The sequence below is a fragment of the Bison bison genome, unplaced genomic scaffold (genome assembly GCF_000754665.1).
Source record: "Bison bison bison isolate TAMUID 2011002044 unplaced genomic scaffold, Bison_UMD1.0 scf7180017864080, whole genome shotgun sequence".
Taxonomy (NCBI): Eukaryota; Metazoa; Chordata; class Mammalia; order Artiodactyla; family Bovidae; genus Bison; species Bison bison.
In genome coordinates, this window is record NW_011494652.1 from 3,947,293 (window position 1) to 3,961,860 (window position 14,568).

At 42.8% G+C, this 14,568-nt stretch overlaps 1 protein-coding gene across 2 annotated transcripts in view; it reads left to right on the forward strand.

The window, feature by feature from the left end:
* Positions 1-14,568, forward strand: part of SUV420H1 (suppressor of variegation 4-20 homolog 1 (Drosophila)) — a 53,020-nt gene that overhangs the window by 28,403 nt on the left and 10,049 nt on the right. The window contains exons 4-11 of one of the 2 annotated variants that reach the window (XM_010837667.1): positions 758-826; positions 1,015-1,098; positions 5,129-5,294; positions 5,670-5,779; positions 7,229-7,395; positions 7,671-7,690; positions 7,772-7,908; positions 12,616-12,812. In XM_010837667.1, coding sequence (XP_010835969.1) covers positions 758-826; positions 1,015-1,098; positions 5,129-5,294; positions 5,670-5,779; positions 7,229-7,395; positions 7,671-7,690; positions 7,772-7,908; positions 12,616-12,812 — 950 coding nt within the window. The remainder of the gene's footprint in view (positions 1-757; positions 827-1,014; positions 1,099-5,128; positions 5,295-5,669; positions 5,780-7,228; positions 7,396-7,670; positions 7,691-7,771; positions 7,909-12,615; positions 12,813-14,568) is intronic. The other variant, XM_010837668.1, reaches the window with a different exon arrangement.

The following is a 14,568-nucleotide window of genomic DNA, read 5'->3' on the forward strand; positions in this document are numbered from 1 at the left end:
GTTATGAATTGGTTATATTTTAACCTTAGCATATCCCTGTATTTACTAACAAGGCAATCAGAATTGTGGCATGAATGCCTAGAAATGGCATAAGCAAAATAGTAATTTCAATTTGTCAGGAAATGTTTTGATTTAGTTGATTTTTGTCAGTTATAAAACTTAAATTCATCCTTTTAACCAGAAAATAGAGTTGTTAGTAATACCTCTATAATGATTTTTAAAAAGCTAGTGGAGAGATGAAGGTCGTGAAACAGAAATAGGTGGTGTCAGTGATGCCCCATTTTTCAGGCCATGTGACCAGTGATTTCACAGTATCCTGAGGAGCTGGGGGGACATCACACTGCAGAAATGGAAAGAGTCCTCTCAGGGCACAGACTTCCGCCTGTGCAGTCCTCACTTACCTAATTCCACTACACTAACCATCTAATTTTTTTTTCATTATTTATATATTTGATATCCACTGTTTTATCATTTGTATCCACTGTTGAATGTGAACTTATAAATCACTTTAAATGTCACTTTAGTATCAAGTGTTTGACTGGAAAGCATAAAGAAAGTTTTTGAACTTTTAACTTAGTATAATCAAGGATAAAATGTTTTGTGGGAAGGAAAGAATTTTAGCTTCCTGGCCTTTTTTATCATTTCGAGCCAACCTGTGGCTTCTTAAAGTTGTTAGATATCACAGCATGTTAGGGATTTCTGATACATCTGATATTGTATGGTTTTTTATTGTTGTTTTTTTTTTGCATTTATATAGCGCCTTTCCTCCGAGGAGCTCAAGGCATTTTTCAAAATCTGACAGTTTTTCTCACAACAACCCTGTAAGGTAGGTAGAGAGCATTACAAACAGTAATAAGATACAAACTAACTTGTTTCAGCCATTACAATGTTCTTCTATGTTAAGTAATTGGAGGTGTCAGTGTAAACAAGATTTGTAGAACATTTTGCAAACCTTTTGAAGATTTGGTCTTTAGTATTAGCTATATTTAAAAAACCACTTGTACTCCATAACAGGGTAATTTTAAGAGAAATCATTCATCCAAAGATCAGGCGGCACTGCATGGGATTAGCTGAGCACTGGTTGCAGGACTCAGCCAGGTATGTTTCTGGTTGTTGTTTACTTTCAGGTCAAGAAGGAGCGAAGAGCTGTCCTGGCGGAACCTCCGCCCCCCAGCGTCTCGGAATGTCAGCTTGCAGTTAAACTTTGTTGAGAGGGGGAATGTGTTCACGATGTTGCCTCACGGTTTTATTTCATATCTTAAATATTTGAGCATGTCTCTCTCTCTCCCTCCCCCTCCCCCTCGCTCCCTTTTTCTGTCCCCTCCTCTTTCCCCTCCCTCCAGTCGGCTCTTGGTTTACATGCTCATGGAGGGGCACAGTAGTGCAGCTAATGCACACCTGCAGCTTTTCTTCATGGCCACAGTGGTCTCTTGGGTTTGGAAACAGAAAAACCAAATAGCAAGAAAACCTGGGAAGTCAGTCTCTGGAAAGAGTGGGGAACAGGTGTGTGGGAGTGTGAATTCATATGTTTTTTTCCCTGCCCCTTTTAATAGTAAATAATTGTAAATGCCGTATTTTTAAATTTCCTGTACCGGCCATGGGATCAGAGAAGTGTGGGAAGAGAAAAATAAATGTTTGGTTTATTTAAAGTTGCAAATGACCTGTTAAGAGGGAGGAGGGGCGTGTTGATTTGGAAATGCCAAAGGCCTGTTTCTCTTGCCTGCCCCGCCACCCCATACGTAGTTTGTTTGCACTCCTCTGGCTGTGCTGTCAGGGCACCAGGCAGGCCGGCTCAGGTGGGGCTTGGTGCTGGTGCTCAGCTGTAAGTCAGATCCCGTTCTCATGCTCAAGGGACACAAGAGGGCGCTCAGGCTTCAGATGAGAGCAGGGCCAAGACCGCCTTGGGTAACAGTCCCCTCCTTCCAGCAGCTGGCCCTCATTGGGCCTTATTTTTCTCATTTATGGAGCCAGACATAATTTTTTAAATCATCTGAATTTTCTTCTACCTTTAGGAGCCAGTTTGTATGGGAGATTTAGCGTGACTGTATTAAGAAGACAGAGCATATTTTTCTATTCAATAATAGAAAGTTAATTTTTTCCAAGATCCCCCATGCCTTTTGCTCTGGACCTGATAGTTGTAACAGCCTTGTTATTAAATAATTTTTATTCCTCACAGTTTTTAGTATAATGGGATTTGACTTGAACTGTCAGCCAGGTGATTTTCATGTTCTATCTGGTTATTGAAAACAGCTGTCTCTTCCCCTTCCTGTCTGCACCCAGTACTGTTTTCTTCCTCCTTTTCATCACTGTCATTTCATGCCTATAGCAGCCAAATATGACAGTAAGTTTGGACTGCAAATTACATTTTAAGTAAAATGGAGATTCTTGTCCAGTGGGCAGCAAGGGGATAGTTAGGGGGTTTGTTTGTGTTTGAGGCAGTAGAAGTCAGGAAAGCGGAAAAGAAAGTCACAGGTTGTGTGGAAGGTACAATATATTAGTAACTCAAGAGGTGGTGGTTGTGTGTTGGTTTTAGCATATTAATTGTCTGGCATCGTGTTGTTTTTGTTGTTTAGTTGCCCAGTTGTGCCCAACTCTTTGTGACCCCATGGACTGCAGCACACCAGTGCTTGCTGTCCCTCACCATCTCCTGAAGTTTGCCCAAGTTCATGTCCATTGCGTTGGTGATGCCATCCAGCCATCTCATCCTCTGATGCCCTCTTCTCCTCTGCCCTCAATCTTTCCCAGCATCAGGGACTTTTCCAGTGGGTCAGCTGTTCTCATCAGATGACCAAAATGCTGGAGTTTCAGCTTCAGCATCAGTCCTTCCAATAAGCATTCAGGGTTTCCATCACAAGCAAAGAGTAAACCAAAGGGTAGCTGAAAGGTGTCTTCAGATAGCAGGTTTCAGAACGTGGAGAGCGCACATGAAGCCTGTCAGGAGTTGCTGGTGTCTGTTCCAGGTCTGTGACTTATTTTTTGTCATGTTCTTAAGATTTTGAGGTGAATACAGTCCTGACTCTGATGTGTGCAGCCATGCAGCTACTTTATAGGTATCGCCATTGGTCAGTCCTACATTGAACATGTAACGATTGCTGTGGCCCCATCACTTAACATCATGTATTATTGCTCAGAGGGAACTTTTGCTTTTCTCTTTACTGTGCAGAATGTGAGTTTCTGTTTCCCATCATTTGGTATTGCCTGGAGTGGTGTGCCTCAGCTAACAGCTGCTGAGTGGTCTTATCTGTCCTTCCTGTGCACGTAACCCCATAGTGCAGGGTTGCAGCCGGAAGGGTTGAGTTTGGGTTTCTTAGTGAAACCCAGTGTTGACAAAATCACTTGTGATGGCCGCAATTCAAAAGTAGTTTAATACTGTAACTGTGTGGAAGTTTGAATACTATCACAGTTCTGCAGATCTGCATTTTAGTCATTCCCTGACATCATAGTCTGACAGTCTAGTTAAAGACATTCTGAATTGTCTAGAGGACTTGCACCCATCTGTCTGTGAGGGCTGGTGTGCTAACTGATTGAAATGGGAAATAAAATAGGGCACTGTTTCTTCATGTACTATCTCTAGAGCTCCTTTGGATCCTTCTGTTAGGAGTCGCGAGAGCTTCCTAACCCTGGAGTCTGGGGCTCGTGAGTTTCTAGAGGTGTCAGTGTGCTCACCCACCTGAAGGCCTCTGAAGATCCTGCCCAGTAAATTGTATTATACCTATTCTCTTCCTCGCATCTTTGCCCTTCCTTGTTCTGTAACATTCCTTGTCCTGTTGCTCGCCAGCTGACTCCCTCAGCCCTGGTCATCTCTTTGAATCAAGCCTTAGAATTTCTGCTAAGGTCCTCGGCTTAGAATTTCTCTCCTTTGCCTTCCTCCTCCTGGTTCCTTCCTGCCTCTAGCAATAGTCTGTTTTTTCTTTAGAAATCTAAATTCACCACTTTCTTCCTTGTCCATACCAGTGTCAACCCCAAACCATGCTTTAGTTATAACCTCCGCACTGTGAAGTGCTCAGCAGTGTTGTTTGCACCACATGAATGTGTATTTGCACACTGATCCTTGCTTCTCTGTTTGATGCACGAATACGTCTTTCAATCCCAGCAAAGTTTTCCGTAGAACAGTAGCCACGTCGTCTAGCTTGTATTTTTCACCATAGCACCTGTATGCACAGCACCTAAAAATAATCCTTGGTGAAATATTGTGGCTTAAAATCGTACTGAATCTTAATGTATTTTACTTGAAGAGCAGTCTGTAATTCCTTTTTTTTGTTGGCTGTTAATTTTTTAAAAAGCTTTAAAATAAACTACATTAACTTGAGAAGAAATTTTGAAGTCAAGCTCCAAGAACTTTTAATCGTAGTGCACATTTCATTGAGAACATGGCTTTAAAATGAGTAAAACTTAAGTTTTACTTGGGCCAGGATTGTATCCTGTGTTTGACATGCCTGGCCATGTAGTGTTCTGAAGTCGTCATAGCTGATTTTACGAAGATGCCTTCTGAAATTTTACCCCAGCAGTTTTTCCTTCATCACCACCACAACAGCACCACCCCTCAAGTTGTACTCTTGCACGCTTTTTGTTCTTGGAATGCAGTTATCACAGACTCCTTTGACGTGGCTGGTAGAACGTCCATCCAGGTGTGTTTCAGGGCCTGTCAGGAGACTTAGTTCGGGGTTCTTCTAACTGTACATGGAGGGTGTTTTTGTTTATGGCATGATTTTTCTTACTTCATCCTCCTTCTAAAGCTCAGTGCCCTGCACTCTTCTGGCTTGATTTTGCATGTTTTAAAAAATTCTTGTCCTTCCAACTCGGTTAGATGAACTCTATCCTAGATCTCTCGTTTTGTACCTCCCAAGTTGGGTGACAGTTAAAAGTCTGAATTAGCTTTCATTTGAATCACCTGGTCACCTCTTGGTTAATGAGATAACACTGAAATAAAAATACTAAAGTGCAGTTTGAGGAAGGGAAGTTGTATTTCTTGGTGATCAGTATTACTTTAGTACTCGTTATCCAGACTACTTACTGTTCTCTTGTTAGGTCTGGCTGTTATTTTTAGGTTACTTTTTTCTCAAGATCTTTAAACAGTGGCCCAAGGATGATGGAAGATAACTAAAGTTGTTGTTTTTATTTCTTTCAGATTTCGGCCTATTAAAGGAAGGCAGGAAGAACTCAAAGAAGTAATTGAACGTTTTAAGAAAGATGAGCACTTGGAGAAAGCCTTCAAATGTCTGACTTCAGGAGAATGGGCACGGCACTATTTTCTCAACAAGAACAAAATGCAGGAGAAATTATTCAAGGAACATGTGAGTTTATTGAAAAAATTAATGTTTCTCTGTTTGGATAAGATTAAAGGAAACTAAAATGTAAATTTTAGTGAACACTGACATTTTAAATCCAGTTTTCATAAAACTAATTAATATGAAGGTCTAATAATACCTTAATTTATGACTATCCATAGAGAAGACTTCGTTGTCTAGAAGTGAAACTTTCTGTGAACTTTTAGAGTAACATAGCCAAGTCACCAAGTATACAAATACGTGAAATTTTGAAATAACAATATTTGTTACTTAATCTTAAATTTTTTCATTGATGGTGGTGGTTTGCTTTTATAATTCTGAGAGTCTAGCAAGGTAAATAATTTAGTGTGAAGTAAGTATCAACATTTTTTTCTGTTTTAGGTATTTATTTATTTGCGAATGTTTGCAACTGACAGTGGATTTGAAATATTGCCTTGTAATAGATACTCTTCAGAACAAAATGGAGCCAAAATAGTTGCAACGAAAGAGTGGTAACTATTATACTAGTGTAAACCCATAAAATAATCTTGTTTAAAGTTCTGTCTCAAATTACCATTCCTGTGCTAAGAAAGCGTGGGAAGGGCTAAAACCGGAGCTCGCCCTAAAGGAGCCAGTGCAGGGCCAGCACCTCAGCCCAGTGACTTGGGGTTGGGACGGTGGTGAAGTTGGAAGCCTGAGTTGAACCAGGTCCTACCTCTAAGCCAAGTGGTTTCTGTTTTCCTCTTAACAAGTCCGGATGCCTGCTCAGGGACTGCTGAAAGGTTAGGGGTTGTGGGGTTAGATGACCTAGCTTCCAGAATCAGTCTTTCACTGGCCTGTAAGAAAGGTCACATATGAAGTTCTAATGGTCCAAGGACTTTCATGTGTAAAAACTGATTAGCACATTGCCTGCTGAAAATACGTGTGTGTGCCAGCTCAAACACATGCAGTGAAGGTGACCCCAGGTAGGAGGGGTGAGAGCCATACAGGAAAGAGAGTATGTGGTTATATCTTTCTTCATTAGAAAGAAGAATGCCTATTCCCTGCCTTACCCCCCAGAAGAAACCTGTAGCCTCTCTCTTATATGACCCCTGACATTTTTTATAGCAAAAATGTTAGGGTCAGTTACCTGAAAATGGAATGTTAAAGAGCCTGACTCCTGGCCTCTTGGGAAAAATGTGTATGTACGTGAGTGAGCGTGTCTGTCTGCCATGGGATGGTACCCAGCCTGCTGCTGGGCTCTCGTGGCTCCCTGCCTGGCAGGTGGGTGTGAGGTTTGAGGTCTTGGGTTCTGACTGCACCATCTAGGACAGTGGCCCCAGTCATGCGTGGCTGTTGGACTTCTGAACTGTGGCTGGTCTTAATGAGTTGAGAAGTGCTGCAGCTGTGATAAACATGTCAGATTTTATATTGCGTTTCTCACTCGTATTTCACACTGCTGACCTGCTGAAATAGCATTTGGGTTGTATTGGGTTAAAACATGCTGCTGAAAGTACTTTGACCAGTTCCACTTGCCTTTCTTCCCACAGCCTCTAGATTGGTGCGTGTCGGGCTCGCACTGCATTTGGCTGGTGGTGCTCCAGGGGGCGGCACCCCAGTTCTGGGTGCTCCTGACCCTTTGCTGCTGCTCATCTGTGTCCTTCTCCAGGGTCAGCAAGCTGAGCTCAGTGCAGCGGCTTTCTGAGTTCTCCCTGCCTGCAGAGCACAGGGGCTTCCGAGGTGTAGGTAGCACGGTGCCTGCAGGCCTTCCTGGTCTCCTGTAGGGATCAGGCAGCTGCGCGAGGCTGGGGGGCTTCCAGGGAAGAGGAGAGGTTATCCAGGTGTGGTCAGCGTGAGTCAGTTAAAACACGCACAGCTAGGTCTTCTCAATTCCTGGTATTTATTGGACAGGCTTATTTTATTAAAAGAAGCCTTATTATTTATAATTACTAGTAATTTTTACCATCACATATTTTAAATAGGAAACGAAATGACAAAATAGAATTACTGGTGGGTTGTATTGCCGAACTTTCAGAAATTGAGGAGAACATGCTGCTTAGACATGGAGAAAACGACTTCAGTGTCATGTATTCCACAAGGAAAAACTGTGCTCAGCTCTGGCTTGGTCCTGCTGCATTTATAAACCATGGTAAGCTCTGTTTCTGAGGTGTTAGCTCTAGTGTTGGGTAGCGCTGCTATAACTGAGAGTAACCTTAACTGTCTTCCTTTAAAAGAGGGTTGGAAATGGAAATTGTTTTTGCACAAACTTATGAAAATTAGTCTTCTTGTAGTTTAACTCGAGATCAAAAACTTCTATCAAAAGTTGGGAAAATTATGTGGAAAGCTTATTTCAGATTTCTATAATTGTTCGTGTTTCAGATCTTATCTACAGTTAATTGACTTTATCTTTTGGACATTTTTCAGATTGCAGACCTAACTGTAAGGTAAGCATAAAAAATACTTTATCTCAAGTATTTTGTCTTTGCTTCAGGTATGCGTTTCTTAATGAGTTCATTTTATTTCAGTTTGTGTCAACTGGTCGAGATACAGCATGTGTGAAGGCCCTAAGAGATATTGAACCTGGAGAAGAAATTTCTTGTTATTATGGAGATGGGTTTTTTGGAGAAAACAATGAGTTCTGCGAGTGTTACACTTGTGAAAGGTAAAGTATCGATTGATGCCTGATGATTGTGAGAATGAGTGTACGCCGTCTTCTCATCGTTTAGATGGCAGGGATAGTCTTCTGTGTCCCGTAGTATCACACCCAGGACAGCAGACAGGAGCAAAACCAAAGAAGACAGGACTATGTAGGGGCGCCAGTGCCCGGCCTTTTAACATGTTACAGTCGTTCCCAGCTGTTACCCTGCTGAGTGAGTCAGAATACAGATATGCTCAGGAGAGAGTGGGAGACACGCACACACAGTTCCAGGGCGGGGTTGCTCCAAAGCGGCAGGTGAGAGTCGCCACTGATACTCATTTAAAGACCCCAGGCTGTGTCTTCTGAAAGTCCTGTGTTTTGATGTTCGTGCTCTTCGCGATTTCTGAGTCCTGCTGCTTGATGAGGAACTTCCTTTTGTGACACATCAGGATGGCTCCTGTGGAAACCCCCCAAGTCTGACTGAGCGGGACTCCTTGTCCACACTGCTCATCTGGTGGCAACGTGTTTGTAGAGCTCGCAGAGGCAGCTTCACTGGCTTGTCTGGGTTGGCATAGCCACAGGGGGAGCACTCCTGGATTCGGTTTTGTTATTGTTTTAGTTTCTTAATTGAAATATAGTTGATTCTTAGTATCATGTTAGTTTCAGCTGTACAGCACAGGGATTCAGTTATACGTGTGTGTATACATATATACATTCTTCTTCAATGAGCACACGTAGATCCACTGAACCCGTTTTATGTGCTGTGTGAGGTACCGGGTGCTTTACTCTCCTGGATTCAGTCCTCGGCCGTCCTGGGAGAGGATAGTAGAGTGGGACACTGCGGGTGCAGAGACCCACCTCACCCTGACTCAGAGCCTGCACTCTTGCCGCTTCATGTTTTTTGCACACGGGAGCAGATAGGGGGCGGTGCTGTTTCTCTCATTGTGGACACCCAGCTGCCAGCCTCCTGGCCTTGGGAAACATGCTGATTCCCCAGAGCTCGGCTTTCTCTCCTTTCTGGGCAGCCAGAGGTCTCTTGTGTCGTGAGAGCAGAGGCATGGAGCCGTGGCACAGCCCCAGCAGTTTCTCTCCCAGCTCCCAGGCCCTTGACTTGAAAGGATGGCAGGAAAGGAGGGGTTGGGAGTGTGGGGGGATACAATTTATCTTTTTATAAATTAAAAAAATGGTTCAGACATTGGTTGAATCGTAGACCAGTCCACAAAAAGACCCTTTAACCCACAAAGTCGTTTAATTACAGTCGAATAACGCTTTAAGCCACTGTGCAGAGACAGCATGGCATAGCCCGACCTGAGGCCTGACATCAGCGCCCTACGTTGGGATCCTGGGACTCTGCAGTTTACTAGCTGTGTGGTCTTGGGCAGCTTAGCTGCTTTGGTGCCTTAATTATACCATCTATGAAATGGAGATAACACTAGGGTATCACAGGGTTGCTGTGAGGATCACATTTATCTCACAAGAAGTACATAAAACACACAGTTAATATTCAGGTGTTAGGTGTAAAGGTATTTTGTGGTTTCTGGTCATTTTCCTATTAGAATGTAAGTTCCATGAAGGCAAAGATTTTTATCTTTTTCATTTATTGCTATGTTGCTAGCATCCAAAACAGTACCTCACATGTAGTAATGACTACGTGCTTGATAACTGTTTGGTGAATGAATGAATGGAGCAAATGATACGCTGAATATGTTTAGGAGTCTTCCTACAATGTAACTGCATACATAGGAGTCCACACCAGCCGTGAGACAGCTCTGCCACTGGTTCAGAACTGCACGTGCCATCATGTTCCTTGGGCAGCTTAGCTCTCCCTGAGACTGTTTCTTGCAGGTCAGGTGGGCTGATCCTGCCTACTCGACAGGGTTAGTACAAGGAATAAATAGAAACGTGCAAATCGCTTTTAAATGGAAAGGCTCATATGGAGCAGTAGGCACGGCTTTTATCAGACTATTGGAGAGTTTGATTTAAAGGTTGTCTGGGAATATTCTTGAAATCCTCAGGAACAAATTGTTTCTGCCTTTCCAGAAATTAGGTGAGAGAATGAGACCAGTCAAAGGAACTCGTTCAGTTACTCATCATCTAGTTACTGAATAGTTCTCATGTTAAACCTCATCCAGGCAGGGTAAACGAGGCTAGCACAGTGCCAGCTGTGAGAGCAATGCTGTGAAGGGACACGTGGTGTGCTGGCTGCTGAAGGGTAAAGACAGGGGCCCGGTGAAGATGGGAGAGTGCAGTGTTTACAAGGCCCTGACATCATGGGTGCAGTGTCCAAAAGATATTTGATGCATGCTTCTGGGCAGTAACCATCCTGACACAGTAGTAATACTTTTCATCAGTAAATAGTGCAAATGTAACTCTCGAGAATTTGAAGAATAAAATCTAGTGAGGGATTGAAGAATATGAAGTACCAAAGTATTTTAAAGTATGATAAGTATATGAAGGACTGAAGTATTTTAAAGTGTATGAGAGTATGTCTGATGGTGACCACATTTTGCAGTATACTAGGGCCACTTTGCTTTAATAGGTATTAAAAATTTCTGTGAAATAATTGTGTTCAAAACCTAATGATACTGGCTCAGATATGAACAAATAGATAAGAGGACATGAAGCAGAGCTCGGTGTGTATGAGATCTTAATACCATGTGTAGGGAAATGATGATTTCTTTAACAAAAGGTGGTGGTATAATTCATCATGGGTCTGGAAGAAAACCAAGCGTACCTCCCATCTCATATCATATACAAGATAAATTCCAAATAGATTAAAATCTTAAATTTAAAAATTAGGTAAAATGATTAGAAAAATTTTAGACTTATATGTCTAAACTTAGTAGTGGAATTTTCTGAAAGAAGTTAGTATAAGAAATGGTGAGTATGAACATTTTTGAATAGCCAAAAGCAAAAGTTAGATAAATGATAAACTGGAAGGGAGGAAAAAGCACACATACGGCCACGTTAATAACCCAGGGACACAAAGCTCCTAGAGCTCATAAAGAAAAGATAGACTCCACTGGAGAAAAGAGGGGTATGGAGGATGCCACACAGAAAATGATAGCTGTGAACGAGGTAAGTAAAACAATAGCGAGATACTCGTTTTCACCGTCAAATCGGTAACATTGATAAGTACACCCCGTGCTGCGGGTGAGGATATGGAGAGACCGGCCCTCACACAATGTCAGTAGGGCTGTAAAGTGCTTTAGCCTTTTGGGAACTTATTCTGGCAATATTTGTTCAAAATAATAGCACCCTCTTATCTGGCAGTCAGTTCCATATGGAAGAATCTGTCCTGTGGAAATAGCACACTGGCTAGTATGGATTTGGTTTCAAGAGCAGTGTAGCAGCAGTGTTCATGGTGGCAGGCAGACACCAAAACACTACAGGTTTCAGTCATCACATCTAGTGCTTGAGTAGATGGTGATATGTTTAGTCTGTGTAAAAGGTACAGCTTTCAAAACATGTTGCGTTCAGAAGTGCTTGTGCACAATAAAGCGATAAGAGAGCTGGGGTGGGAGGAAAGGAGGAGAGCTGCCTGCTGAGTGGAGTGTGCGGTGTTACCGATTTGGGGTTTCTTTTTGCTTAAGGAGAAACAGCAGTGGGTCTAGGTGTGCAGCTCGCGGCAGAGCAGCAGATGAGGTGCTGGCAGGTGGTTAACACAGGTGCCGGAGCTATGCACATGGAGACGGCTGGGAAGCTCGGGGAACTTCCGCTTTGGGGAGGCAGAGCCAGGGATGGTCTCACCTGTTGCAGCAAGCACATATCACTGTCATAAGTTAAAAAGAAGAAATCAAGGAAGCAGAGAAGCAGATGAATAGTCATTTTACTTTAAAAAATCAAAAAAAAAAAAAAATCAATTTCCAGATAATTCCACCCATGATCATTTGTTTTGTAAGTAAGTATGGCCCATCTTGGGCTTCTCTTCAGCTCAGCAGTTAAGAACCCACCTGCCTATGCAGGAGATGGTAGGTTTGATCCCTGGGCCAGGCAGATCCCCTGGAGAAGGAAATGACAACCCACTCCAGTATTCTTGCCTGAGAAATCACATGGACAGGAGCCTGGAGGGCTACAGTCCATGGGGTCACAAAAGTGTCGGACGTGGCTTAGCGACTAAACAACAATAGGAATAATCAAAGCAGGTTACAAATCATCTTAGCTAGTGGTAAAAACAGGTCTTTTAATGTCTGTTATTTAGTAACATTTTGTTAATGATGTTCATCCAGTAACTTTAAAGGAGGAATTTTACAGTTTTCATTACTCCAGAAATGAGATTTTCACTAAGATAGCCTAGCCTTCCTAATACACAATTTCAGTTAGAATTTATTTGTATCTAACGTTATCTTCTAAGTAATGACTTAGTTTATGGAAATTCTCTAGTTTCTCTTTTAATTTCTTCATTCTCAATATTCAGCAATGGAGTGTTCAATTATGTAGAACAAAGCTAGGATATAATTAACGGGTGGGTTATTTTTACCTACACTTGAAATTCTGCAGGTCCAATACCTTCTCAAGTGATTGACAATAGTCATAACAAAGTGCTTTAAGACTTTGGGGCATTAATTTTATCTCCATATTTATTTCGAGAGTCCTAGACTTGGCAGCTTGCATTAATTAAACCTCATCCGTTCATCTCACCTGCTGATGTGATGTGGACAGGTGCTCTCAGCAACCAGACTGACGGCAGTGAGTATGCTGTTTGTGTAACCTGTGCTGTTTCTTTTTCAGACGGGGAACTGGTGCTTTTAAATCCAGAGTGGGACTGCCTGCGCCTGCTCCTGTTATCAATAGCAAATACGGACTCAGAGAAACAGATAAACGTTTAAATAGGCTTAAAAAGTTAGGTGACAGCAGCAAAAACTCAGACAGTCAGTCTGTCAGCTCCAACACTGACGCAGACACCACTCAGGGAAGAAACGACGCAAGTAAGTAGGGGAGGTTCCATAAGCGTGTCTTTTTTTATTTTTTAAGTATTTTCACAGAGTTTGCTTTCTAAAGCATGCTTTAGTAGTTTTGATCTTTTGAACATTGAGAGCAGCCCTGGGATTCATGCACTTCACCAGCACTGCAAGGTTCTAGAAGTGATTCAAGCACAAAGCAGTCTGTATCATGCTTCCAGATTCCAGATGGTACTCAATTGTCTACTTTTCTTGAATATACTTGGTAACAGGACATTAAATTTCTTCGTCATGTGTTCCAGGGTCATCATATGTTTGACAGAAAGCTTTCACGGTGTGAGTTTCTCTGTAACGGTGTTGTTAGGTCTGCGAGAAGCCAGAGGACGGGGCAGCAGCACACAGGCGCTTGCGTGTTCTGCGCTGGCCAGTCTGCTAGCAGGGATGGTGGACTTGGGGGCTCGTAGCTTCTGGCCTCAAGGCTTCCACCTTTTTACTGCCCACTTGCCGTTTTCAGAATGAACTGACCCAGTTCGCCAAGCCACCAGTCCCCAGACTCAGAGTTGTGGTAGAGCAGCAGTTTGAATGTCACTGTACTGTGATGAGTTGTCCTAGCCACTGCCGAAAGTGGGAAGAGAGATGGAAAGGAGAAAGGGACAAGCTTTAAGATCCCAGTGGCTTGTGGGGGCAAGACCTAATGGAAACTGGAAAAAGAGAATGAAGAATAAAGAGAAAAGAAAGAAGAAATCCCCAGTGAGCATAAGAAAACACGTCATGTTTGTGGAGCTTTGACATCCTGGAACCATTCTGATCGCTGCTGATCTTCATCTGGGTGACACCACTTTGCTCTAGTGGCCACTAAAGCAGTAGGCTCTTCAGTCTTTCTTGTCTCTGATAGGAATAAAATTTTAAAGTTTTAACTTGATAGTCCCCAGAATATGCCTATTTTAGCACTATAAATGTCTGTACATACTTCTGAGCAGTAAGTACCCTCTGAGGTCTGACTATTTTAGACTCTCTTTCCTGTCTTCTGATGTTTTCAGCCCACCTCTGGGTGCTCTCCACTACAGAAAGTCCCAGAGAGAAGGGACGGTGTCTCCCATGATGGTGAACGTCACTGCCATGAGTTTCCGAATCAGCCTGCTGCTGGAGTCGGAGGCCAGGGCTGACCTCTGTAGAGTGGAAGGCAGTGCTGCTCCTCTTCAGTCTTTAACGTCCAAAGTGAAACAAAAAGAGCAGTTAGTTTGTCATTCACTGTTGACTGTTGGTTTTAATAATAAATGCAGCATAATCAACATTTTGTTTTCTGAGTCTGGTTCCTTGGTGAAACTGGAGACTTCTGAAGCCCCTTTTAATAAGTGTCTACATGATAACACTTAGGAGTGAGCCGCCATCCGCAAGTAGAGATGGCCCCGACACTGTCCACATGGCTCGTGACGTTGGTGGGGGGGTTTTGTGTTCTGATGCATTAACTCTATTACTGATGTACAGATACTGAACTCAGTACACCACTTAGTTTAAAAGATCAAAATGGAAAAAAAAAATTTTGGAAGGTGCTGAGTGTTCTATTATGTGACCATCTCAGGAATATTTGTTAATAAAGCAAGTATGTGTTCAAAGTCTGCTGTTGTTAAAGAGAGAGGTCAGGCCCTTCTGTCAGGGACTTCAGGCCTCAGCTCCAGAACCCAGCCAGCGCACAGTAACTGAGGAGCTGACTGCCACTTCCTAAAGGCTGGAGGGGGCAGGTGATCCTTTGAGCAGTGGTCTCAGCATTACAGACTAGAAC